General features: G+C 35.2%; 1 protein-coding gene across 4 annotated transcripts in view; it reads right to left on the bottom strand.

Annotated features, from left to right (window-relative positions):
- Positions 1-380: 380 nt before the first annotated feature.
- The window catches only part of NLGN4X (neuroligin 4 X-linked), a 161,907-nt gene continuing 135,101 nt past the window's right edge, over positions 381-27,186 (bottom strand). For all 4 annotated transcript variants that reach the window (XM_064407761.1, XM_064407764.1, XM_064407763.1 and 1 more), the window contains 3 exons: positions 14,807-14,992; positions 12,080-12,869; positions 381-4,105 (listed from right to left, as the gene is read on the bottom strand). In XM_064407761.1, the coding sequence (XP_064263831.1) occupies positions 3,256-4,105; positions 12,080-12,869; positions 14,807-14,992 (1,826 nt within the window). In that variant the 3' untranslated portion in view covers positions 381-3,255. The remainder of the gene's footprint in view (positions 4,106-12,079; positions 12,870-14,806; positions 14,993-27,186) is intronic.

Raw genomic sequence — 27,186 nt, 5'->3', positions numbered from 1 at the left:
TCTTTTTGCATTTTTCAGCTGCTAAGCTATACATTAATATCGGAAACTGCTTACCCAAGCTTTTTTTACAGTGCCTCGGAAAATACTAGCAAAACAATTAAACCAGTGCTTCAATGGGAATTGCAGTGTATAGAAGTAATAAATAAATATATGGAGCTCATTTTTTAAATCTTCATTGTCTGAGTTGCTTTCGTATTACTGGCAGGCTTATAGAACTGCAAAAGCCATGAAAACTCAATGCTAACTTAAAAGTGCAACCTCTGTTACTTTAATATTTTTATACTGAGTATCAAGGCATTGTTTACAGTAGATAATGAAATGGAGATGGGGCAGAAAACATACCTCTGAAACACTTTCTACACAAAAGGATGAACACGTAGTTATTTGCACAAAGCATTAGAAAATACCGTGATATTTTATTATTAAAAATGCTGCTGAAAAGTTTATACATATGTGTCCAGCCATATATATCTTCTATCATTACTTAAGGCAAAAAAAACCAAAAAATTGCAAAACAATAACAGAAGAAACCATTGAACCCTGTGTGCCTCTTAAGGACAAGAATATAAGCCTGGGAAAGTACTTTTGTTTTTCTTTTACAGTTTCAAAGTATATTTTGATATCATTATTATAGAATTCTATGAAGACCCTATAAATCTGTTCCCTCTATAAATCATACATCAGTCCAGATGTATCAAATTATTAAATCAACTTTTAAAAGCTAAAATCATTCACTTACAGGAACTTTTTTTACCCAAATGTCACAAGCCTGACACAGTACTGTACATATTGCTAGCAGAAGACAATTGGAAGTACTAAACAAATACTGTAATTCACATTACAAACATACCCAACTGATTATGATGCCAAGCATCATTACCTTTTTTTTTACTTTTTTTTTTTTTTACTTTTTTTTTAACCTTTTTTTAAGCATTATAAACTGCTGCATCTCAGCTGAGGCATTACATAGCTGGTGGAAATGGCCTGGTATAGAGTCAGCATTAATATATTATGTGATGGATCAGTGAAAAAAAAACAAAACAATTTTCCATTTCCTATTAGTTGTACTTTGGGGTTGCTGCTTCACCACATTCCAACTTGAGCTCCCAGGTCAGATTTATAGCACATTTACTGCAGATAAAGGATTATATCAGCCACATGTTGCATTTTTATCATGTCATTAACTTTTTATTTCTTTCCTTCAGAATTTGTTTTACTGTCTGCTACAACAAAGAGCTGTGCAGATGAATAGACCTCAGTGAATCAGCTTGGCTTTGCTTTTATTTGTAGGGGTGAATATTTCAAAGTATTTTGTTAGAAAAAAAAAGTGTAGAAAACAAGAAGAGGTACAAGGCATCTTGTGTTAATCATTATGGGACATGTGATATCGATGCAGTTTAGTTGTGAATTAATAATAGAAAATACATCTGGGATAGTCACGTTCAAGTGCAGACCAATTTGTTCAAAGATCTTTGGTTACTATCTCTCAATGATGGAGTAACTTTCAAAGACAAAATATAAAGCAATCTTCATCTGCAAAAACTATTTTCTGGGTTTTCACATTCAAATCAGTTGTTTGAAACAAACTGCAAAGTTACTTTGATAGCTCTGCTTGGCCCCTGTTCTTCTAGTGAAGGAAAGGAAGAAGGGAACAAATAGCTCATAATTTTGCCTTTCCTGAGAGTGATGATCTCTGGGATTTTCAGTTTTATTCAAATGCAGAACAGCTGAGGATTTCTCTGATTCTCTCTCCACAATGCTCACTGACTGTGGGACTGAGTGCAATGAATCAGCAAATAAGAATTTTCTGACAGGTACACTCTCAAGCGCAAAACAAGATAGTGGGCTGATAAGTTCTTCACACACTCATCACTCTGAACAATTTGAAAAACAGCCAGCCAACCAACCCTGCATTTCCCAAATTTCAACTTGTAGTTTTATTGTGTTTAGCAATGCTGAGGAGGTGCTTTCTCAGCTGAGATTCTACTGCAACTGCTGGTGAGTATAGAGCTAGTTTTCCTTGAAGAAGGCTGACCAAAACACAGGCTTTCATTGCTTTTGTCAGGGCACAAAACTCTTCTTAATGCATCACAATAACCAAGAACTACAAACTGGACTCCAAATATATATTATTGGATATTTCTTGGTTCAGTTCAACAAGCTTAAAATAGTAATTATTTTCTTTTGTATTTTTTCTCTTTGTTTTCCAATCCATTGCTGTGTTGGAATTTAACAAAGGCTAACACAAAATTAAATTATAGAAAAAATGTTTCAGAAAAGAACAACAATCTCCTATGAATACTTTAACATGCACTAGTGTAACCTGTAAGAGAAAATACGCAGGTCACACAGACAACTGTATCCTCTGCATGACACTATGGCCTCATATAAATGAAACATGTTAGAAAAAAGTCATGGTTTTTGTTAACCACTAGTAATTAAGAAGAAATTCCTCCTTTGGTGTTGGAGGAAACAGAGGTCATATGACTAATGTATATACACATAGGTCACAATCGAATGCACAATCTTTCTAAAAGCTCTTTTCAAACTGAAAACATCAATAAAAGCTGCTTCTTTTTTTTGTTTGTTTTTAAACTCACAGCTATGTACATTTTTACAAAGTTTCTTTAAATATAGTTCAGGCTGGCAAGTCATCTCTTTGCACAGAACTATACGTATTTTACTGCATAGTCAGTCCTTCTCTTTTTTTTTTTTTTTCATTTTTGTTTTTAATAATAAAATTCTATTTTCCCCATCTGAATTACAGCTTCATATGCTGGGTAAAAGCCCATGGTGATGTCTTTGTTTTATCAACGGCCATGGTATGGCACATAAAGAATCTTTTTTATAATTTTATTTATTTTAAAAAAACCAAAACAAAACACCTGTACAGTCACTGGCTCTGTGTTCCAGAAGACTCTGCTTTGCTTGTTACACTTACAACACCATTTTAAATTACTTCTTCTGGCCTCAACTTTCAATCAAAGTGGCTGAGATCTTAAAGCAGTATTGTAACAGCAATGTACACTTTTCACATTTCACAGGGTTTGTAGTTGATCTTTAACATCAGTGAGTTTCTGTGGGAAGGATCAGTAAGAAAATAATGACTGTCCTTCTCTTTTACTTATTTTTACTTTAGATTTTGACAAGGTGTTCAATGGATGGTATATAACTTTTTCCTCTTCTTTTTTTTCTTTTTTTTTCCTTTTTTCTTTCTTCCAAGTGTCTTGTGAGAGTAGATGGGGAAGGGCTGAGCTATACCCTAGTGGTCGAATGTCCATGGGGCAAATTTGTACTGTTTTGTCCTCCACTGAAGGTGTTGAAAGTATGCAAAGGCTGCATTCCTGTTAATGTATTTGGAATCATGGTTATGGTGTTGGGTGTCATTAGCGGGATGTCATCTGGAGACCTTCTCAAAGTGAGCGTGTAGTCAGGCGGACAGGTGAGTCTCAGTGTGTCGTGGGCCTGCAGTGATTCACACTCGTGGTCATGTTCTAGCTGCTTCATCTGCAAGGACATGATCTCCTCATTTTGTATGTGTGCTATGTCGTTGGTGGTGTTCCTCTGGGGGCTGGGGCGCCTGTGAGTCTCGTGACGCCGTTTGTCCTTCTTGTAATACAATGCAGCAAAAGCTAAAATATTGAGGAACAGCAAGGAGGCCCCCACAGCAATGGTGACACTCAGCTCTGTGGAGTAATCCCTCTTGTTTTCTATCAGAACTGTTGTATCCTCTGGAGCTGTTTTATGGGTGTCTTTCGAATGTTTGGGATTGTTGGCAGGTGTCATTGCTGGGCGTTTGGTGGCTGGCCATAATTTACCAGGAGAACGTCGGGTCACGTAGGGAAATGAGGTCATGTCAGGAGGGGGGACTTTAGTTGTTGTGGAAACATACTGAAATATTTCATTCAGGTTGTGAAGGTGTGGTACGAGTTCCAACCAGAAAGCAACTTTGGTTGCTCGATAGTGATCACGCACTCGGGGTTTCAGGCCAATATGTAAATAAAGTTGGTCTTTCGGATTGTATTTGGACCAGGCCACTTCTTCAAAGCGGTTGGGTTTTGTGTGGATAAACTTTGTGTCCTGTGGAACAGGCTGGTTTGGATCTCTAAAAAAAAAAAAAAAAAGAAAAGAGACAATTTTACAGTCATTAACATTTCCACAAAAAAAAATCTACAACAAAACAAAAGCAAACAAACATGAAACCCTCTCAGTCTTACAGTTATAGTTTATCCAATATTTACAGTAACCTAAAAGCAGAAGATAAAAACCCTCCCTAACTGAAGAACAGCTATTAATGAATAATCAAAATAAAATTACTTACTCTACAGAGCATCTCAGATACCACAATATTTTTTTTACATGAACATGCAGCAGTCATAGTGTTCCAGTTACCAAAAGGTCATCTGAAGTTCTGTGATTCAATACCATTCTCCAAGGAGTGTGTCTCAGACATACCATCTCAGAGAAGTACCAACTGCCTGTTCCCACAGTAAATGCGTTGGTTCAACCCTTCTCCAGGTTTGACATTAACTTTCTCATTTAAGATACCACTTCCACTGCTGTAAGTAGTAAATATGGACATATAAGCCCCATGGCATTATTGGAAAGCCTTGTGAACACACAAAATGTACAACTTGTACAAGGAAAAAAACCTCTTCAAAACCTGAAGTACCAGGGCTAATACATGTACCTGGGAACCTTTGCTGCCTTTTTTTTTTTTTTTAATTGAGCTATTAGTCCTCCTGCATTTAAATATCTATTTGGGGAAAAAAACCTTTGAACTACCTTTGTGTCACAAATCTTACCATCATTTCCACTAACAGGTGACTATTTGAACGTTCCATGTGATCATTGCTATGAACTACTGTGTTTGGTGGCCAAAGGACAATGGGCCTTAACTGAGATGAGAAATATTTTAGCTGAGATGAACCAGTTTTAAAGTACTTCAATAGCAGTAAAATAAGAATAGTACACAAGTCAGAGATAATTTCAAAATTGGTAAACCATTTATTTTTTTCTTACAGGTTCAGAATAAGGACAAACCAATGTCAAAAAGAGCATTTAGATGTGTTTAATGTATGCATATCCTTAGTATTTTAAATTTAAATAAATAGCATGAAAAAATACAGAAAGTTAAAATTACTTTTACAATACTAATATTAATAGTAGGTTGCAGATTAATTTGAATCATCTTTTCTAGCACTGATTGCTTTCTATGACTTCGTAATGTATTATACTGAGAGTACATTATTTATTTCCTGTGCATTACTCATAACTCCATTCTCCTCGTTATTCATTTATATGCATTGGTTTATTTCCTGTGAAAACAATTCTAATATTTTTCTTTTCTTCCAATATACAGTTATGTATATTCTGGGAATACCAAACCACATCCCTATAGATTTTAAAGTATGTTTTTTCTTTTTCCATTTTCAAAAGCCCATGGATCTAATAGCCTACTTTAACATTCCTTTGCTGTACATAAAGAGCTATTTCTTAGTTCCTAAATGAGACATGTAATTTGACTTTAATAATCTTATGATTCCTGTATTCTTTTCTATCTGAAAGAAGGTATCTTACCTTTTTTTTGAGAAAAGTATTAATTTTCTATATATTTTTGGTATTTTATCTTACTTATGCTTGTGGGTTTAGTGCTTGAGGTTTTTTGGGGTGGTGTAGTGTGTGGACTTTTTTTTTTTTTTGGTAATATTGAAATATATCTCATCCTTCCCATTTCAATAGGATATACAAATACAAACTAGGCGTTCTGAAATGCTATCATTTCTTTTCTTTCTTTCTTTCTTTCTTTCTTTCTTTCTTTCTTTCTTTCTTTCTTTCTTTCTTTCTTTCTTTCTTTCTTTCTTTCTTTCTTTCTTTTTCTTTCTCTCTTTCTTTCTTTCTTTCTTTTTCTCTCTCCCCCGCTTCTCTCTTTCAACAGTTAGCCAAATGTTAGTGTGTGTTAGTCTGTGTTAGTTCAGAAAAAAAAAAAAGATAACTTATTGGTAATTGTTCATCCCAGTTCAAACTAAAGAAGTAATATTCCCTTCCAATCAGTACAGAAAGAGATGTATGCTGCTGCTTTGAGGCAGTCTAACATGTGCTGAAGAAGGAAATAAAGCTACTTATTTTATTAGAGAACAAACTGAAAGATCTGGAAAATTTAAACACAAAAACATTGGCCCAATTCAGTATATCTACTTTGAAAAAACTTTGGGGTTCAAAAAATAAATTCTAAAGCAAACTAAAAATCAAAAAGGTTGCCTAAATGCAAAACACTTTTCTTCTCAGAAACTCAAAGTACTGCAAGAGTGCTGACACACAAACTTGTGCCATCCCCCTTGCTGTTCTGATTCACATTCCAAAAGACTCTGGGAATGGTTCTAGAGAGAACTGATTCCTTAAGTTAGCTTTTGTAAACAAATTGCAGTTGATACATGGTATAGGAGATGAAGAAGCTGAGAACTTAACTCACTTTAAAAAGCAATCAAGCTGGACATGCACTTTTAAAATTTTTAGTGGTCATATAAAAATTATTATTATCATCATAGATGATGATTATCTTAGCAAATAACATTTTTATAAAATTACCATTCTTACTGTGGTCCCTTTGAACCTTACAAATTTTGTATCCTGTGATTCCCTTTCTCTACAGAAAGCCTGCAAAACAAGTAAATATTAGCCTCCTTTTTCCTCTCTTCCATCCTCTACTTCCATCTGTCATTTTAACTATATTTATTGAAGCAGCCAATTATGCTGCCGCCTCCTCCAAACACAAGAGAGAAAATAACATTACATGAGTCTGGGCTTGTATTTGAATATTTGTTTACATGGCTCTGTGTGGGCATGAAGTTGTCCATTGAAACAAGAAACAGAAAAAAATCAACCATCCCTACAGACAAGTAATTTCTTTGCTAAGGATATCAGAGCTCTGCCATCAACTGATGCCATCAATTGACATCAACTCTAGGGCTGATCATTTAAAAATGAATAAAATGGTCTCTGAATTTGGAAGATAGATATCTAAATTATGTTGGGGTTTTTTTACAAGAAACAGGAATAACTAAGTCCAGTCCTAAATAAAGGATCTAATAATGGCCTTGGATCTTGGTTATATAGAGTAATGATTATTTGCCAAAAATAGTCAGTAGATATAAACAGGAGAATTTTTATTTCCCTTGGCCATCCTGCTAGGTACACTGCAGAAAATTCATGAAGTTGCAACTCATAACTTGTTAAGTTTTTTTCCTGGAGTAGTTGGGCAGCTTATCTTACTATGAACCATTTTCCTGTTTTATTGTTAGGCATAAAACACAGATGTACAGACAATCATTTCTCCTATCAAATCATCTGTCCAACAAAATTCTTGATCTGTTACTTTAATTTCAAATTTTTCCCTGCCTGTTAAGACTCTCACAATTCCTTTGTGTTTCTTGATGTTCTTGAGGCTCAAGTATGTAATTTCATAACAAAGATTGCCAGGAAACCTTCCTTTAAAAATCCACTGCAATCGTGATGATAACAGTATAATCTGGACAATATATTTCCAGTTCTATACTTCTTACAGTATTGGCTCTCATGGGGAGGAGATTTCTTGTTTCCCCATTTGTCAGTTGGTAGGGAGGCTTTTTCTTTTCTTCATCCGACTACTATAACAACATTGATGACTATTGTTATTTATTTTTCTATCTCATTACTTATTTTTATCACCTTTAGAATTCAAACAGCTTATCCATCAAAAAATGTCTCCATCATGAAATGCCAGCATTTTTTTTCCATATGACAGAACACGATAACTTCTCTAAGGTATATTTTTGTTAATGCGCAGAATAATCCCATTTCACCTGTCTCCTTTTTCCTCTCACTTTCAGTCTGCACTAATTTTGTATAACTTAAGATATTTTTGTATATTGTCATTGAATTCACATCTCATGAGCTAGAGACATAAAATCAAAACATCAATTTTTTCTCAGTTCATATTAAGTAAATATGCCTGCAATTGTTGGTGTTGACTGAAGAGCAACACACACTCCTGTTCACAAGGTAGATTAGTAGCTGACCTGGAGGGTAAATAAAGGAACTGGGTATTTCATATCTGATTGTATTTTCATGGGAAGAATAGTGAATTAAGAAGTTTTCTCGCATCCCAAATTTCTTATAAGATGGTGAAACACCATTTGTGTTCTAACTACTTCTGCCACAGCGTTGACTATCACTCAGGACAGTGGAATTGTTACATTAATGTATTTGAAATGTTTTAAATTTTGTGTTTTTCTCTATCGTCACTGGAGAGCAAAAAGTCTCCACAGTTACATAATCTGTGTTTCCAACCCTATGAAAGGCCCCTAGATATTTTATTTTCTTTCAGTAGTACTCTTTTCTCTGTATGATAAAAAAAAAAAAAGGAAGAGAGAGAAAAACTGGCTTTACTTTATTCTTCTGTTGGTTCTTTTCACGCTGTCACAACACTAATAATGCCACAGCCATTCCTGCTTGAAGGACTGGTACACCGGCACGTGTTCCCTTACCTCCTCTCCTCAATTATCACCAGGTCCCACTGTTGCCATGCTCCCTGTCAGCTAAGGGCTCCTTATAACAGCTGAGGAACACAAACCATAACTACACTGTTTTGTTTTGCCATCGGAAACAGTTATTTCTTCAGATGAAAACATCAAAAAAAAATAAAATAAAAAATGCAACAGCCTCATAAAAGAGTTGCCTGAGAATTTATTTGAAACTACACTTTAATAATTGCAAGTTTAATCAGGTTTTCCATTAGAAAACCAAACTGCATACAAAACACAGACATTTTTAATAACTCAGATCTGTGCTTCAGAATCAATGATACCAAAATAATTCTGTACTATTTACCTAAAATACAAAGAAAAAAAGGATATATCCTCTAGATCTTTCTCTTTCCCAATACCAACACAGGTAGAGCTGAATGAACAGGAGAAAAAGTAGAATACTGTAATTCCTCAAAACCAGGACAATTTTTAGAAACCTAATATATGTCTCTAATGAGAGTATGGCTTTGTATCTACCGTGTGAAACTTCAAATCCTTCACACGAGCATAGCTGGCAAAGTATCTATGAAGGACTGGCACACAACCCCTCATGTTGTTCACTCTTCCCCTGCTGATGTGTCTGCAAAGGATGTAACATGGTCCTAACAAACAGAACTTGGCATACAAAACTGCCATTACAGTTAGGATGGCACTACTGGCAGCAGACTGAAGCTCCAAATGCACCTCTTAATGAAGCTCTCACATATAATTCTGTGCATTGAGGAGTTCAAAACTGTATTTTCATGTCATTTTTGTATCCCAATCTCAAACTTTGTAATAAATTATTTTCCTATTTCTAAGGCATTTTTGAAACAGTTTTGAAAAGGCTAAGTGAAAAACTCTTAATAATAATCACCATCATAATAAAGAAAAGAGTCATAGGTAGAGGATTAGCAAAATGCCGCTTCCAGGTATCCATTTTAAGCACAAACTATTTGCCATTAAACACTTTGTCACCTCCTATTTGCTAGTTTCAGTTAAGTTAAATTTCCAAGTTAAATACAATAAAAGCACTGTGCCCTGTGCTGTGTCTTTCACCTACTGATTTTACAAGATTGACCTGCCCTGCAAACCCAGCCTTGGCAGTAAGCCCATTAAACAGCGTATGCTTTCTAGCAATGGATGGCCTGTCATTAAATGCCTAGCAAAGTCCATCTGAATGATGCACCATCTGAGCCATAATTTCACAAGTACCTGGATGCAGCCTCTGTAGGAGAGTCATAGAGATTGGAAAAGTCTCAAACACATTAAAAATAAATAAACATATCTGCAGTTCTAATGTTCAAATCTTACCTACAGGGAAATGTGAAAGAATTAAATCTTTCCATTAAAAGATTTTATATGTGTTGCCATGGGTACAAGTACAATGCAAGACAAGAACTATCATAAAAAGGATGGGAAATTATCAATTAAATATAGGGTGGGGAAAAAACCAAAGCAGAGCCCCCAGTAATGCAGTTTTGAACTGTATCACTCATCTTGAGAATTGAAGGACCTGAGCGGGTACAGAGATTCCAGATTCCAGGTGAGTGAGCAGAGTGGAGAACAGAGAGATCCCACTGCTCTAGGCTTGAGGTGCTGCAACCTTTGGCTTTCTGTTGAGGGACCAGAGGTGCAGAACAAATGTAATCGTAAAATATTATTTGCCTCCAAGTATTCTCCTGTATGATGCAGAACAATTAATCATTGTTCACCCAAACAAAGAAAAGACCCCATCGCGATAATATGCATTGTGTTGCTCTTTTCCTTTCCTTTGAAAATTGAAATTTTACAGCTAGAGGCCATTGCTAATGATAGATATTTCAGACTGCCTGTAAGGGAGTGAGTGTAATAGAATATATACCCCATTCCTGTCTCATCAGCAACAGGAAAGTTTCAGAAATTACTAATGGCTCTCTCAAAGCACCTGGTTTTGCCTTTAGGTATAGTATGACAATGGCTTTATAACCAGAGAACTGGGTATAGCCTGCTGAATTTAGTTTTCAAGTAGCAACAGCTGGAAAGTGCTTGAAATTATGAGTAATGGTGGCAGCTGAAACTGTGAGAAGCTCCTGTCAGCCTCGAAATCTGCTTAAATACAAATTTTAATATACAGAGAAGAGTAATAAAGTAATTGTAAACAATAGTGAGACCATGTAGATCTTTCATCTCCATATTAATTCCAATGAGGCATATTTGTAAAGATCTGAAGTCCTCTATGTATACATAGCATTTCATCTACCAAAATAAAGACAAACTGATGGTATTATCATCTCTGAGCATGTGATACAGCCATCATGCAGGGTTGTCCATAAACCAAGAGCTCATCACAAAGTTTGCCCATCCCAGTACTGATAACTTCTTGTTTCCAAATACATCTAAATAGTACACAGTTCATTCATTTTTGTTGCTGAACTCCAGGGTTTCTACATGCTTTTGTACCTGTTTGTCTGATATGCAGTACAACAAAAGAAATTTTTTTTCTTGTGCATTGACCTGAAGCATTTGATTGGTTTTTACTCAATTTATGCTTGAGGTTCTTGTTAAGACTGCAAAATCTCTCTCTCAACCACCATTTAGATTCATGGAAAGCTACAAGGGCAGCTAAAGCCTCTGAGAGTTTCACAATAGGCATCTGAGTTTTTCTTGTATAGCTGCACACTGTTCACTGCAGTGCAGTAAAGCTGCAGTTTCCACAGCCCAATCCTGCCATTAAACATTCAGTGGAAAGATTTACAGCCCCTTTGTGCCACAAGTATCTTTGTTTTAATTCAGCACTGAAGACTCAAGGTTAACAAAAAAAACCCTTGCCACTGAAGAAAAACACTGCAATACTGTTTAAATGAATGTTATAGGAAGAGAACAGAATTTATAAATATTGCTCACAGATTAAGCTGCTTTGAGGGTTGTTTCCTTGGTGTTTACATCTCTATTTCATCAAAATATTGACGTCTTTATTTTGTTTTGTAAGCAGAATTAATTTAATTTTTTAACTTTCTCAAAGCAAAATTTATATCCCAGTCTCTTCTTCATTCCAGTCAAGTACTTATTATTGCCATTATAGCCCTCAGAGGGAAAAAAATTTCCAGTGCCTGCCTTTCCGTTCTAATTCCTCCCTGAGTCCTCATCCCTGTGAAGGTCACTGAAAAACAATAACTTCCTTTCTTTTATAGCAGATAAGTGCTATCTGCCTGGCAGTTCCTTCTTCAAGTAGCAGACATGTTGCGTCTGATTTTTCAGTATCTTAGTGAACCACCTTTTCTCTGAGACAATCTTTTTGTCTTAGTAATTGTCCTATTTTTTGAACCAAAAATACAGTGTGTTATTATTCTCATTGAGCTACTGAAAGAAAATAGTTTGAGGGAATACACTAATTAAAAATCTATTAAATATGAATAAGTCTCATTTACTTCCTATCTTAACACAAATATTTCTATACTACTACTTCAAAATCAGATTTTGAGGCCACTGGAATGGGATACTGACTATTTTAGAAGTATGCTATCAACAAAATGAATGCTAGGGGTCACACTTACCCAGTTTTTGCAAAGTTAGTCCAGTATGTCATAACCACTGCACTGAGCATGACATCATTCTTGGAAAAGTTGCAGTTGAACAGTTCTGTGGGACCAATCATAGGAATCCCAAACACATAAGGGACTTCATCACCATGAGCTGAATCAGCCCAGCTGGGTTTCATTTCACTTTGGCAATGGTGATAAAATGCATAGAAATATGTTGGAGATCCATACTGGGCATGCAGGTCAGCCGTGGCAACAGCTGGAGCAACCCACTGGTGGTCTGTAAAAAGAGCAACCAGGGTCTTCCGTCTTGTTTCGGGATTTTCTTTATCTGCCCAGTCAGTATACATGAATTTAATAGTCTCTCGCAGTGTGTCCTTCCCTTCTGGATAACCATATAGATTGTCCACAAAATTGGAGACAGAAAAGTCAAAATCATTGGGAGAAACACCATCTTCATTGTCTACAATGCCATCCACAAATTTCAAACCTTCCCCTTGATTCACACCCAGCATTATATCATAGTTAAGGAATTCCCCTTGCTCCATTAGAATCTGAGGGTCATCTGGAATCACGTCTCCATCTATCACAGGCCCAAAGGCAATGTGGTACGTGGCTGGAGTGATAGTCTGTTGAATGAGTTCTTTGTAATTCTTATTCCGCAGACATTCAACCAAATCAGTGGTATCCAGCATGTCGCAGCCCACTTTATCTGCCAATATCCGAGTGTACTTGGCAGGCTGATAGTTCACTGCCCAGCTGGACAGGGCTGTTCCACTCTGTATGATTGCCTTTTGGAACAAACCTGCAGGTGCAAATTGTTTAAATACAGATCCAATTAGATATTTAAAAAAATAATATATATATATATATTTTTAAAAAATGAAAAGTATTTCTTACTAAGGAAACAAAACTTTGATTATAGAATCCCTAAAGGATGCATACAATGAAATTTGGAATCAATTTCCATAGATCCTACTCACTGCTCCCTTTTTATGCTATGTCAAATAGGCTACTAATTAAAATCTCTCATGTTCTTGATGCTCACACACAAAAAGCATGAAGGTTTCAGGTTATTGTTTCAAGAACAAAGCTCATTCCTGTACTGCAGTTTTCTTGTGTCTTTGATGGAAGTCCTCTGGCTTTACCACATTGGTAGTCCTCTGAAAATTTCTTTGAAGGACTGGCAGTTAAAGGCAATTATATGCTCTTTGCCATGTAAATGACACTCAAAAATGTGCCTTTCAGTAGTTTAGAGGTCAAATGAAAATTACACGTTCTCGTTTCCTTCACAAAAGCCATGCATCATACTAACTTGAAAAAATCGGCTCTATTAAAAGCAATTTCATATGTTTGAATCTTCTATTCTGATATTTTTTATTACCATTTAATTTTTAAATTATTATTGTGTGTATATATTAGTACTGCCTATATATTGAAGTGTGTGTGTGTGTGTGTGTGTAATCCTGCTTATATGTTGAATTAAAATGTATTTAAATTGTTTTGCAAGAGCGTAAGATGATATTCAATGGTTCTTTCTGGTTGTTTTATTTACACTAATATAAAGGAAAATGAAAACCCAACCTGAAGAGCTTCTTTGCTTAAAGCACTGAAAGGCAAAGGGAGCTTACTGGTGAATCTGCCCCATCTGTGTTTTTTTTCTGGTATAACCACTCAAATGGCCTATTTTATATTTAAACTGAAATACTTGGGTGTCTTCTGCACATGGTTTCTACCATCATGTTCTCAAAATGCAAAAGACAGTAAAAGCTAGAAAAGCAAGTGGGGTTTTTGTTGATATATATTTGAGGATGATAACTAAATGCACACACTAAAAAAATTTCAATTATTTAATCATTTAAGTTTTTCATGATTCCATCTGCTTGATTTTGGCATGGCTTGCTCAACAGTTATACACTGAAATTTTATTTGTATTAATAGACTGAATGGTGAAGCATAACTGTGTATTTCAAAATTAGGTGTGCTATCAAATTTAGGTTCTAGCTTTCAAAATTAATTTATAGCTATATCCCTGCTATAACTTCTGGCTACAGCTTATCTGTTACAAATTTCTGTCTGTTTTATTGCTGTGATAGAAATGGCATGGATTAATAAATACAATAGATATTTTGGTGTTGTCTTTTATCAAGTCTTTGTAGATTTGGTCTTATCACCAGTAATATTTATAATTCAGTACTGGTGCTGTACATTCTTGGAGTTTGGGTTTGGGGTTTTTTGGAGAGTGAGGTGCTGAGGGTAGAAATCCCACAGCTCACTTACCAAAATCTGAAGAACACTGTGTGGGATCACACAGCATTTGTGGAGAGTTAAACACAGTTTTTAATAAGGCTTAGTTATGTTTTTACTAAGGAAAACATCTACATATATGTTGGAAGTGCAGCCAAGAGTGTACAAAAAAATCAAAAAGGTCATTGCTCTTTTCCATTTTAATTAGGGCAAATTCTTTGATAGAAAAGCCAGTGGAATCTGTTGATAAGGCTAGAAAAAATATATTGCCCATGGCATTTGTTGCATGAGATTTATGCTGTAATAGCATTTACTTTTCCTTATAAAACATATTTATGTTGACTAATACAAATCCAGAATTCTATTTAGTAGGTATTTTACAAAAATTATGGACCTCGTGTAATTCTAATTCAGCCTGCCTCATTTTGCACTTTCACTAGGTTTTAACATTAAAAAAAAACAAACAAAAAACACCTTTGCCTGGAGGATTGTTACCTTCTGAATAGTGGGAGAGTGTCAGGAGACTGACACAGGAAGCTCCTGCCCCAGATCCAAAAATAGTAACTCTCTTCGGGTCTCCTCCAAAAGATCCAATATTTTCTTCAATCCAACGTAAAGCTTGGATTTGGTCAAGCAATCCATAATTGCCTTTTGCAGCTTGGTCCCCAGTACTTAAAAAACCTATAAGGCAAAACCCCATAATTTTAGTTCACCAGATACAGAGTTAGCTACAGGGTATCTACATATTCACAACATATCTTCCCATCTTTTCATCTTCTGTGCATTTTTTTTTTCTTCCTCTTTGTAAAGGTCACAGTCCTAGTTAAATGCCTCCTGAGCAAGCAGAGAAAACTCATTCTGTGTGCTGTTTACCTTAAGTTTGTTTTTCCCTACTTCAGAGATCCCATTTATCAAGAATCACTATTTCCTTATTTAAATATTTCTGTAACAATGCAACAATACAGAAAGACAATTTTAAACATTTTATAACTGGATGTGAGTTGGGTAAAAAATCTTAGAAAATCGTTTTTGGGCAAAGATGTGAGCCAGTCTATGACTGAGAACAACTCTCCCTAACACATTAATTAAAATACTTCTCACCAAAATTCTCCTGAGCTACATAGCTCTTTAATTTTCTGTACTTGTGATATGGATAAATGTACTCCAAAACAGAAAAAAAGAAGGCTGAAATAAATAGAAAAAGGAATATGAAAATACCTAGAAAAAAAAAAATTACACTTCAATTTCACAGAGGATATTTATTAGGAAGATAGCAGGTAAATCCATGGCAATATAGCCTTTGGTGGGGAGATTTTATCTGAACAAATCAAGTCTTGTCTTTCTCTTTGGAAATTGCAAGAAAACCTGTGCTGCTGTTTTTTGTTCCTATACTGTGGTTATCAGATTCTAGAAAAAAAAGCATGACGTTTGCTGCTTGTCTTGCAACTGAGAACAAAATGACCATAAGATTAGGACAGAGATTAATTTTGGTTTTTTGAAACCAGCTAAGGTGAAACATTGCAGTTATCCCTGCTGCCTATCATCCACAGTTAAGACCTTGTGCTATGTCCAAATTACCACATTGAGCCATGTACTCACAGTCCTCTCTTTAACTCCCACAGACCTTTTCCTGTTAGACAACTGCAAAGTCAGAAGTCAATTAGAAATACCTTACAGCATATGGAAGTTTTCAGATGGACATTACTGATTTAGGCTCCAGTGATGGCTATCAAAGACAAAACAAAGACATCACTTGGCAGGTTTCTTCCAGCTAATTATCAGTTGAGAAAAATTTGCTAGAATGGGGGCCCCGGACACAGGATATCTACAGACTGGTGCAGTTGGAAATGAAAGTCTGTTGTCATAAACCTTGCGAGCCTGCTGTAACAAGACTTCCATGCTCCTGGCTGGAAGGTGAGTCTTAGGTCCCTAGGGGAAAAAAGACTTTGCAGTACATTTCCCAGGCTTTGGTAAAGGGGAACAGATCTCTGCACTGGCTGTAATAATTTTTTTGTTTGTAGGAAAAATGAAAATACACATGATGGAAGGTATTCACATAATGGAGGAAGCAGAATACAAATCATATCCATATTGCTAAATAACATGATAAAGCTTTTTCATTTAAAAAGTCTCTACTAATGGAAAGCATGTCATAAGAATGGCAGCAACCTTTTTTTTTTCTTTTCTGTGCAGATGGAGAAAAAAAATGAACACTCTTAATCCATAATTGTCTCTATTTTTTTAACAGATGTGTTTTTCTCTTTTTTTCCCATGCCTGTATTATCTTTATAAGCCTGTCAAAGAAAGAATAACCCACTTGCTGGCTTTGTTGCTGTAGCTCACTGGAATATTCTATAATACTCTATAATTAAGGCTTTATTCAATCAGAACTATGACATTCATTGGATAAAGCGAGTGTTGTAACCTTTAAAGCAAGATGTTAATTAATATTCAGAGCCTAAACCTGTTTTAGTTCTACTAGCAGCATCAAACTAAAGCTGTTTGAACTTCTTAATTTTGAATTCTTACCAAATGTTCTAAAAGGTGAACTTGATAAAACTGCAGTCAATGAATATATAATGTTCAAAAGACGAAGATTTTTTTTTTGTTTCCACAGTTGTCTGCTGATTCTCATTAATTGCAAGAACAAGTTTTCTTAATTTAAAAACTAATCACCATGGTAAAGAGTCAGCCCCACATTACACAAACTGAATTCATAAATCTGTCTTTTCTTGCCAAGGATATACTTTCTTTCATGCTCTGAGTACCAGATCAAAATATTTTTTTCAAAGCTATTTGAGGAAATTCAGGCATATAGTAACTATTTGTCCAGAAATACACAACCCTAAGAGTTTTTTGTTTTTTTTCTATATTATTTTGGTGAAGAGGAAAAAAATGCTTCTTTAAACTGAAGTTCCTGAAATAACTGTTATTTTTCTCTGACTCTGTGAAGGAAAGCATTCAAGAAAAATTCTTTCATTTTAAACTACTAGATAGAAATAGTCAAGGAGAAAAAGATTGCAAATGGAAATTACTGGGAATTTTCCTTTTCAACAACCTTTAAAATGCACATACTCAAAAGTTACATGCTGTCATTTGCACTGTTTTGATAACACAGTGAATACACAAAGCTACACACAAGGCTCCCTTAGATCCCACTTAGACAAAAAGAAATCCCTGGCTGTATCTTTAGGGTTGGTTTTCCCATATGCTACAGAAATCATACTGAGATACTAAGCCTCAACATACTAGTGGTGATATTTCCCCATTACCACTAAAAACTTATGCAGACACCCACTGGGACAAGTAGAAGAGAAGAATATCAATAAATCCATCCAAAGGGTCTAATTTTATTCAGTTCCAGCCTTGTCTAGTGGTTTGAGGCCATCCCTACACATCCCTAGTATGGCTGGCAGACCTTCAAGAGTCAGTCTAAAGAGAACGGGTGGAATGCCTGTCCACTGTACACATTTCATGTACTTCAGTTTACCATGATCAAGCTATTGTCTGGCCCATGGGCTGAATGAATGACTTCTCATGGCCACAGTGCATAAGGGGCAGGACATCTTCCAGCTGAGGCTCACCTGGAAGGGCCCAAGCATAAGAAACTCTCTGCAATGAGAAACAATATGCAAGGAGTGGTGACAGTACTGAGATTTTCTGTGGAAATACACTCTTGATCTGAATTAAAACACTAGTGTAAACATGGTCAGGATAAAAACCATATTTTCCCAACCACAAGACTTCAATTTAACATACACAGATTTAGGAAGAAATAAAGGCAATGGAGAAAACCCCCTAAACACCATTATGTTAAAGATTGTAAATTATGATCTGAGAACTATGATTTTACCCTTACAGATAAATAAAATCACCAAGATAACTTCAATCTTGCAGTAACTTTCATTTTAAAATTTATATATTTATATATAAATATATTAAATTATATAAATTATATAAATTTATATATTAATATATAATATCTTAATATATTATATTAAATTTATTATATAAATTATATTAATTTATATAAAAATTTATATATTAAAATTTATATTATCTACTTTCTCATTATTTTAAAAAATAAATTACACAACTTCTCTTTGACATTTTGCACACTGTAATACCCAATATTGCATCACTGCAGGAAAAGTCCATTCTTTATCTTCATATTTTGGCCCCGTAGGTCTAATACATATCAAATCAATTTGATAGCTGTCTGAAAGCCTAAATTTCAACTGTGAATATTCCTCTGCTAGTTTGTGCCTTTCCCCTCTCACTCCCTCCCTTCCAACCCCCAAGTTGGGGGACTGTTTCCCAGTTCAAACAGATGAGGTTGTCTTGGTGAAAGCTGGTGTTATATTACTGGCTCAAAATAGCATCAAAACTTACAAATACATTTTGGTACTCGTAAGCTGCACTGACTCTCAGATTTAAATAAAATCAAAAATTGAATCAATCATATTTGATTTTTTTTTATATTTAAGAAGGGAAATATAAATAATGAAAGATTAAACTTGATTCCATCATGAATTTTAATAGGTACTTATAAAAGTATATCTTGAAATGAAACATACTTTTCTTTGTAAATTAAGTACTTTTCCTTCAACTTCTGCCCTTCACAGATTTTCTTAAAAGCAAAATGTTTAAGTTCTGAGACACAGCCTTCAGACAAAAAAATAATGCCAAACTTAGTAAGAAACATTAAACAGCCAAGATGTCACAACGAAAAATTAATCACCAGGAAATCTGCAGAAAATCAACAAGTTAGTGAATTTTGATCTATTTAAGTCTTCTTTCTTAAGCCTCTGATGCATTTTCTGAGTTCACATTTCTTTTGTCTTTATGCCTTTTCATGACTGCTGTCCAATAGCCTGGTGCAGTTTGTTTATCAGGCGACATACACAGATTGATTTGTATAGCTACTGATCAGAACTATGACATAAGCAATATAAATAAGATACTGGAGACTGTGCTTTGGAGAACAATCATGTCTTTTTTGTTTACATTTGTGAAATACCAGAGTAGGGCCTTTTCAAAGCAAATGGCAAGCATAAAGCAGAGCCTTCATATTTTCTAATAGATTTTGTCTGTACCTATCATATTTACTACTGTAAAAGTGGACCAGTTCAAATGTCAAGTAAAATTCACTGGGGATTATTGAAAACATAGAGACTACAGTTGGTTCAGAAAGACCCTAAAATATAAATAGTTGGAGAATAGAGAAGCATTAGAAGGAATTATCATATAAGTTTGTCCTATGCTTGCCCTTCCCTAACCATTCCCGAACATCCCCAATATCCCCAACAGGGTTAGGAGCCAGGATGTTTGGCTGGATGATATCTTGGTTGGAATCAACATAACTATACATTTTTTGGTTTTTTGACTCTATGTCTATAAACAGTATGATGTAAACATTACTGAAAAACTGGTGGAATGCAAGATAGAGTGCTGGTGTCTTGGCACAGATTTAGCAGAAAAAACCCCAAACTCCTGCAGCATGACTGGCCATGCAAAGTTGAGTAAGCATCACAGCTGCACCTGAAATTTCTGCCTAGAGACTGAAACAAACGAGAGGACTGTTGACTGGCTATGTATGGGTGTGTGCAGAAATAATGTTACACAGAGATTTCTTCATCCTGAAAGCAAAACAACAACGCCTTTCCTCCAGCTGCAGATTGGTTTGAAATTTGCAGGTGCATTGCCAAAGAAGTAGGATAGTGTGTGATTCTGAAGCAGTGATCACAAAAGAGAATTTCTGCATGCTATGGCTATTTACCATATCCAGCTGCAAATAACACTCATTTAGATTTTAACTCAGATTATGGTAAGTGAAGAAAAACAAGCACTGAAGATAACTCAGCTTACAGTTTTTATGTGAGTGTATAGATTATGTTAAAATATAAAGGACAGTGATGCTTTTAATTCAATTTTCTAGCTTGGGCTTAAGAAAACAGTCTCTTCTGATTCTGCCTTGATGGATTCTTTTCAATTACTTCTATTGGGAATGTAAAACATAAATCTGTCTGTTTAGAAAGAAATTCATATTACTACATGCAGTACAAAAGAATAGGTCAGAGATGGTGAGATGAGAATACTATTTGTTTCTATATTGATTTAGTAGTGAAACTTAAAATCTATTTTTTTACAATTCAGGAAAACATCTAATCTGAAATTTTTGAAAATGTTCTGGATAATAAATGTGCATAAGAACACTTAGCAGTAAAAGAATGAGAAAAGAGGATACATTCTAACAAGATTTAAAACCTACTTTTATGCGTATTTCTAAACAGTGAAAAGCTTCTTAAAATAAATTTATCAGAACACCATGGAGATCAACAGGTTCCTTCAGTCAAGCCATTATGATATTCTACAATGAAATGTTTTAAGGAATCTAATTGAAATTAGTACATTAAACTGCTCTTAAATTTGCCTTGTGCATTGCAAAATGCTCTGAAGCTATTGTGCAATAAAGCTAGGCCAATGAATGTTATCTGAAATATTAGAGATTTAAGATATTCACACTATTCAATTCTATTGTTATTATTCATGATGAGTAGCACATAAATCTATAGGAAGCTTTTGCCAATCATTAAGAATGTAAATATTTTTTTAAAATATGGTAAATAACAATGACAGCATCAAATATTTCAGAGCACATTCACCAATCTACTGCCTTCTTACCTACCATTTAACCAAATATTCACAAGTTAAACCTGATATACAATCAATAAAACAGCAGGTTCAATAAAAAAGATTACTGTTGAATACACTTTAACAGCTTGATTAACAGCAAATTATATCAAGCTAAAATCAATTAATTGCTCTGGGAATGTTATTGCCAGGAAAATAAAAAATGTGCTTGTTACAGGAGGGACTAATAAATATCTGGTGTCATCAGCCTATGATTTGAAAATATTTCATAATCACTGATCTAGATGGTCAAATCCAAAGGCATTTAACAAGAAAAATATGCCCTGACTACCTATGAAGCACTAATGCAGTTTTACACTCTTTCTTATAAGTGAAAGAAACAGAAAAAAAGTAACTAAAGGAAAGGTCAACATTTGACACCTCCCAAAAGCAGAGTGAAGCCTTGCCAGTCTCTGAACAACAGCTAGTTGGAAGTCAGACCCATCCCACTTCTTCCTCTGGCATTGTGTCCTCTGTGTGATCATACAGCATGGGACATCTGCTTGGTCAGTGTGGGCCCACTGTCCTGGTTTTTGCTCACCCTCCCAAACTCTTGTCAGCCTCCAACTTACTGTCTCTGGGTAGCATGGGAAAAATAAAAACCTTGGATCTGTGTAAGCACAGTTCAGCAACAATCAAAATATCAGTCTGTTGTCAACACTACGTTAGATATAGGCACAAACCACAGCATCATATGGGCTCCTCTGAAGAACCTTAATTCAATCCTTAATTCCCACCTGTCCCAGTACAGTATTCTACAGATATGGTACAATCTCCACTTCTAAAGTGATGCCGTTTGGTTTTTTGCCATTTTTCTTTTATATGTTCTTTGTATTATTCCACACATATTTGTAACTCTGTCACCTATTGTATTAGTAGCTACTTTTCCCAGTACTTCTCCGTGGCCTTTCCCTCAGCAGAAAGACAAAACAAATTCCAGAGCTCCAAGCCCTGGGAGGTACAAGGTCCCAGTGCGATTTTGGCTCTACCTGGGAGCCAGGGCTGAGAACAACTCTTTGAGACACATTCCCATGGACAGAGCACAACCAGTGCTGAAGGGTGGCCCCAGAGGAGGGGCTTGGAATTGCATCACCACTTGTCCTCCTAATTGGTGCTTTTTATCAATTATGCTAATTTCCAAAAACCTGTACATGTGTACTTATCCCTGTACGGGTGGACTTTTGGGGACATCTTTCCATAACTGCTCCTGAACATCTTCAAACAAAGATCCCCTTTTACATTCCCTCCTTACTGAAATTATCTCAAGTTTCATTTCCAGGTTGGAAAAAAGGCACTTTGTATGTCATCCAGACAAGGTGTGTTGTAGGTCTACGAAAGCTAGAAATTATTTTATTATTTTCATTATAAAATATAGATGAAACTTAGATGAAACTAAGACTAAATTAATTTATTTTTGATTTTTTTTTCAATTAAACAATCAATATTATGCTGATGAGACAACATCTCTAGCTGTATATCCCTAAAAGGAAAATAAGACAGAGAAATTTTACATATTTTAAAGACATAAGACATTAGGTGTACCCCTAAAAATGACAAGAAAGTTAACCTGCATGACATAAATGGCAAGCACCAGCTTTAAAAACAGCAAAGGGAATTTTATCTTTAATCATCAGCTTCAAAAGGTTAGAATCTTTCAAATAAAAGCGTTATGGGATATTTTATTTATACGTAATTTATATGTGATTTTTTCTGTGTAGGAAAAATACCAATTGACTAAGCTGACAATATTATTGCATTAATATACTGGTGCCAAAACCCAATCACTTACAAGCCACTGTGAAAATGAGAAAGAAATGGTTCACGATGTTAATGTTAAAAACTTCATTAAGTAATTTTTTTTCTTCTGAATTTAATAAAAAGAACTTCCCCAACATATTTTATTGCTTTTATACAATGTTACTTTTAAGAGAAATAAAATTTCTAACCCTTTACCACCAGCACCCATTAGACCAGGCTGCTCAACCTGGCCACATCCAACATGGCCTTGAACACTTTCTGAGGTGGGCATCCACAGCTCCTCTGGGCAAACACTGGACTTAACTCCAGTGCTTCAGCACACTCACAGCAGGGAATTCTTCCTAATTTCTCCTCTTCCAGTTTAAAGCCATTATGCCCTGCTCTATCACAACACCTTGGGAAAGATCCTACTCAGGTTTCTTGTAGCCCCTTTGGGTACTGAAGGCGTCAGTCTGTTTTTATAGGAGAGGTACTTCAGCTCTCCAATCATCTTCAAGGCCCTTCTCTGGACTTTTTCAGACACATCTGTGCTCTCCTTAGGTTGGCAGCCCCCAGAGCTAGGCAGAGTATTCCAGGTGGGGTGAAAAAAATAGGAAAAAGCAAAAATGGAGCATTTAGCAAAAACTACATGCCTACTAGCTTGCCAGACATCATGAACCAGTTAGAAAAGGAAACATGATTTCAGGTAGTAGACTTCTGCAAGGACTGACCACAGGGAAAAGGGTGGTGCTTAACAAGGGATCATTAGCAGGGGTCTCACTTGCTTCTGTTCCTCTTAGGCACCATTTTCTGTCACAAGACATAATGAGTTACCTCACTAGGCTGTGTTGCTTCCTCTTGTCAGGGTTATAGATATATATATATAAAATATATAATGTATGTGTGTATATATATATATATATAAAATCCACTTTTTATTGCTTTCATAGCCTCAAAAATCCAATCATTTAAACAGAGATCAGGATATCTTAAAGTATGTTTTGCTATTCTAAGTTAAAGCAACTCTACAGAAACACCAAGAAAAACATCTATAACTGTAATGTTTGCCAGAAGACTTTGATAAAGTGGAGTCATAAATTCGATAAGTTTTTTTGGTAATCTGGGACATTCCTTCAACTTGGGAAAAAATATTGAAGATAATAATATGTTATGCTCCAATCAATGAAAACATGCAGTTGCTTGTTTGTTTTTAGCACATTTTATCATATGTTTTCCATAAAGCTCTGAATAAATTTGGAGGATCATGATTAGTCTTGTCCTAAGACATTATCATAACAGGTGAAATATAATTTCTTTTTTGTACCAGTTTTGGCCAAAATCGGATTATTTAAAAGATTTGACTTTGCAATTCTTAGAATTCTTAGTCACTTGGAGATTTTGCAAGGCATTCAGTGAGGCTTATTCTCAATAATACTGTATAAATGCATAAATGACAAACATAAAAATATAATGCATAAATAACAATATAACCATTAAAGTAAATTAGCAGGTGGAAATGACCACTATTCTATGAAATCTGGTCCTGATGGGAGACTGTCCTACTCATTGTTCACTCTTTATTATCTGCCAGTATTTTTCTCTTTGTATGTTATTTTTCATGGCATTGGAGATGTAATTTGATTTTAAAAGTTGTAATAGCAAGGGAGTTCAAACTTATCCTTTAAAATAAGATGAAAGAACCAACATTTAAATTTTGGACATTTTAATAAGTTACTTGTTGATAGCTGAGTTTCTGGTACTATAGCTACCATTTCATAGGCATCACACAAACTTCCTTAAGTGGTATATAACAGCTTCCTAATGGAATTACTTATGGCCCTTAGGGAAGAATTAGATTTTCAATTATTACATTCATGATTTAGAAAAAGAAATGTTGATTAGATTTGTTAAATTTAATGTTCCATCTAATGTGGGATTTTCTTCACTAATATATTTATTTTTGGGTTTGGGTTTTGGTGTTTTCTTCTGTGCTTCTCTGATTAATAATATATGTTTTATAGCACTAAATCAATATAAAGGTTAACAGTAATGAATTACTACTATCCTTTTTATTTGTTTGGGTTTGTTTTTTTTTTTATGAACCTCAGGATACACTTTGTTCAGCTAATAGTGATGGCTTCAGTTATTACACTGGTTTTGTTTACATATGCCTGTATTGATTTGCAGACCATGTGAGAAAACTTGAATAAAGAATACTTGAATAGAGAGACTAAGCTAGAATTGTCTCTAGAAAAATTGGATTTCTAAGTATCTCCAAAGTGTGCTCTAGCTCTTAATTTTTTTCTCCAGGATGGCTTCAGTTTTGGTGATGTCTGAGAGACCATTGGAAATTATGAAGTGAGAATTCCCAAGTGTCAGATAAGATTTTTGGGGATACCCTCCACCTGGTCTCCTCAATGCTCACTGCTGTCATACTCAAAACAACACATTTCAAAAGCAAAGAATGCAGTCCTTAATCAGTTGCTATAAAATATTCATATTATCAATAATTTGGCCTCTCAGATTGTGATATGAATTGTAGGAAGACCCACTCACAGGGGCGAGCTTTCATAAAGGAAGATTAGTCTCCAGAAAATCTTCTATTATAGATAGTGGCAGGAGAGAAAGAAGAAAAAAGAACACCCCACCTTTTCAAGAAGCCAAATTAATACACTGAGTCACAGTCTTGCTCTGATCAGCCACAAAGTAATCACTCTTCACAAGACAAGAAAAGTTTAATAGGAATTTTCTTTAAGGGCACAGCAAGCACCACCTCAGCTCCTCCTGCTATGTGCCACCAGGGGGGCAAGGGAGGCACCCGCAGAAGGGTGTCACACAGGACTCATCTTCCAGTCCAGCAAGGTGGTGTTGAAAGAGCATAAAGAAGGTGATCAGTTACTACTCTAAAGAAAGTAAAAGAAAGATGGAAATTCCAGAGAGCCCACTTGGGAAGCAGTGCAGGTCAGAGGGGTGGCTGCACAAACTGCTGCTGTCTGTCAGGGCTGAGCGAGGTTGTGACAGCATTTCCCATGCTTTGGTAATTTGTACTACCCCTTTTTTTTAAGAAAATGAAATATTCTATCAAAATCTCCCAGATGAATCTTATTCCTGTGGAATCAGTCCAGCTCTCCTGGCATCAACTGACATGCATTGGAGCAGCAAACACTCTTCATTCACCTGCACTCAATATATCACTATTAAAATTGTGTGTTGCTGCTAATTTCAACTCCAAATGATCCTCAATGTTTTTTAAGGCAACAGAGATCCTCTACAAAACAAGCAAAGCTAAGAGGTCTCAGGGCTCCAATTCTAGGACAGTAGTTGTAAGAATATGACAATTATCAACCAGCAGTAGAAGGCATAAATGTTAAAGAAAGAAATCAATCTGAAGCAAAAGAAATTATGGATTAATTTTATAAACTGGTAATATGACGGTATACAGACTTTACTTTGGTTACTCCAGTGAGAAAAAGACAGATCTTCTGAAATGATTCCTCATAGCAGATATATCTGAGATGCCTGAAAAGCTTTAAGTTGTTTATAAAGCCAAAAATATTTATTTCCTAGAACGATTCTGATGTTTTCAAATTGTTTAACATAGCAAAAGATTAAGAGAGACCGTTCTAAAAGATGTATTAAATATACAGAAAAGCCCAAATTGCTTCTGGATTTGTACACATGAATCTTATTTTACAAAATGTAAATGCTGAGTATATGGACTTTGTTGTCTTCATCCTGAATTCTTCTGGTTATGAAACAGATGTTATTGTGAAGAAGAAAATGTTAGACACTGCTAAATATTCGTGTTTTGAATGTTTGAAAATAGTATTATAAAACCAATAATTTTCTATTTATTATTTTCAACAAGTGAATGTAATAGAAATAATCACTTCTTTAGAAACCAGTTCTGAGGGCTAGGAATTCACATTCTGCAGTTTTGGCTAAGCTCTTTAGGCGGGTTTCTACATCTTTATATTTCATATTTCTCTCTATTATCATGTATTCAAGAACATAATCCTAAAATTAAGACTCTCTGAGAGAGAGACCCTCTGAGAGTTAACAAAAAGAAATCATTAACCACATTAAAAGCACATCTGCTGCATGTCATCTGTCCCTAGATTAATGTTCAGCAGAAGGAAGAATATCTAGGAATGACCAGACACAACAATTTTTGTTCCATTTCATTCTATCCTGCTTCTAAAGAATACTGACAAAAAATACAATACAATGCTGTGAAGTATTAAATAAACTGAAGAGGAAAAAAAGGACTGGTAATTCATTTTAATATTTGAGTTCCCAGAAGTCACTGTTTCTCATCTGTCTAGGTAAAGCATTGATAGGAGTGAAATTATTCCTCGCAGAGAAGAAAAGCCAAAGTGAGGGTGACTGCGTATAAAAGTTTCTTCAAGTTACATAATTAGAGACAAAATTAAAGTACTTATTCA

Source organism: Passer domesticus, chromosome 2, assembly GCF_036417665.1.
Source record: "Passer domesticus isolate bPasDom1 chromosome 2, bPasDom1.hap1, whole genome shotgun sequence".
In the NCBI taxonomy this organism is placed as follows: domain Eukaryota; kingdom Metazoa; phylum Chordata; class Aves; order Passeriformes; family Passeridae; genus Passer; species Passer domesticus.
Note: the sequence above shows the minus strand (reverse complement) of the source record. Positions and strands in the feature narration are given on the sequence as shown.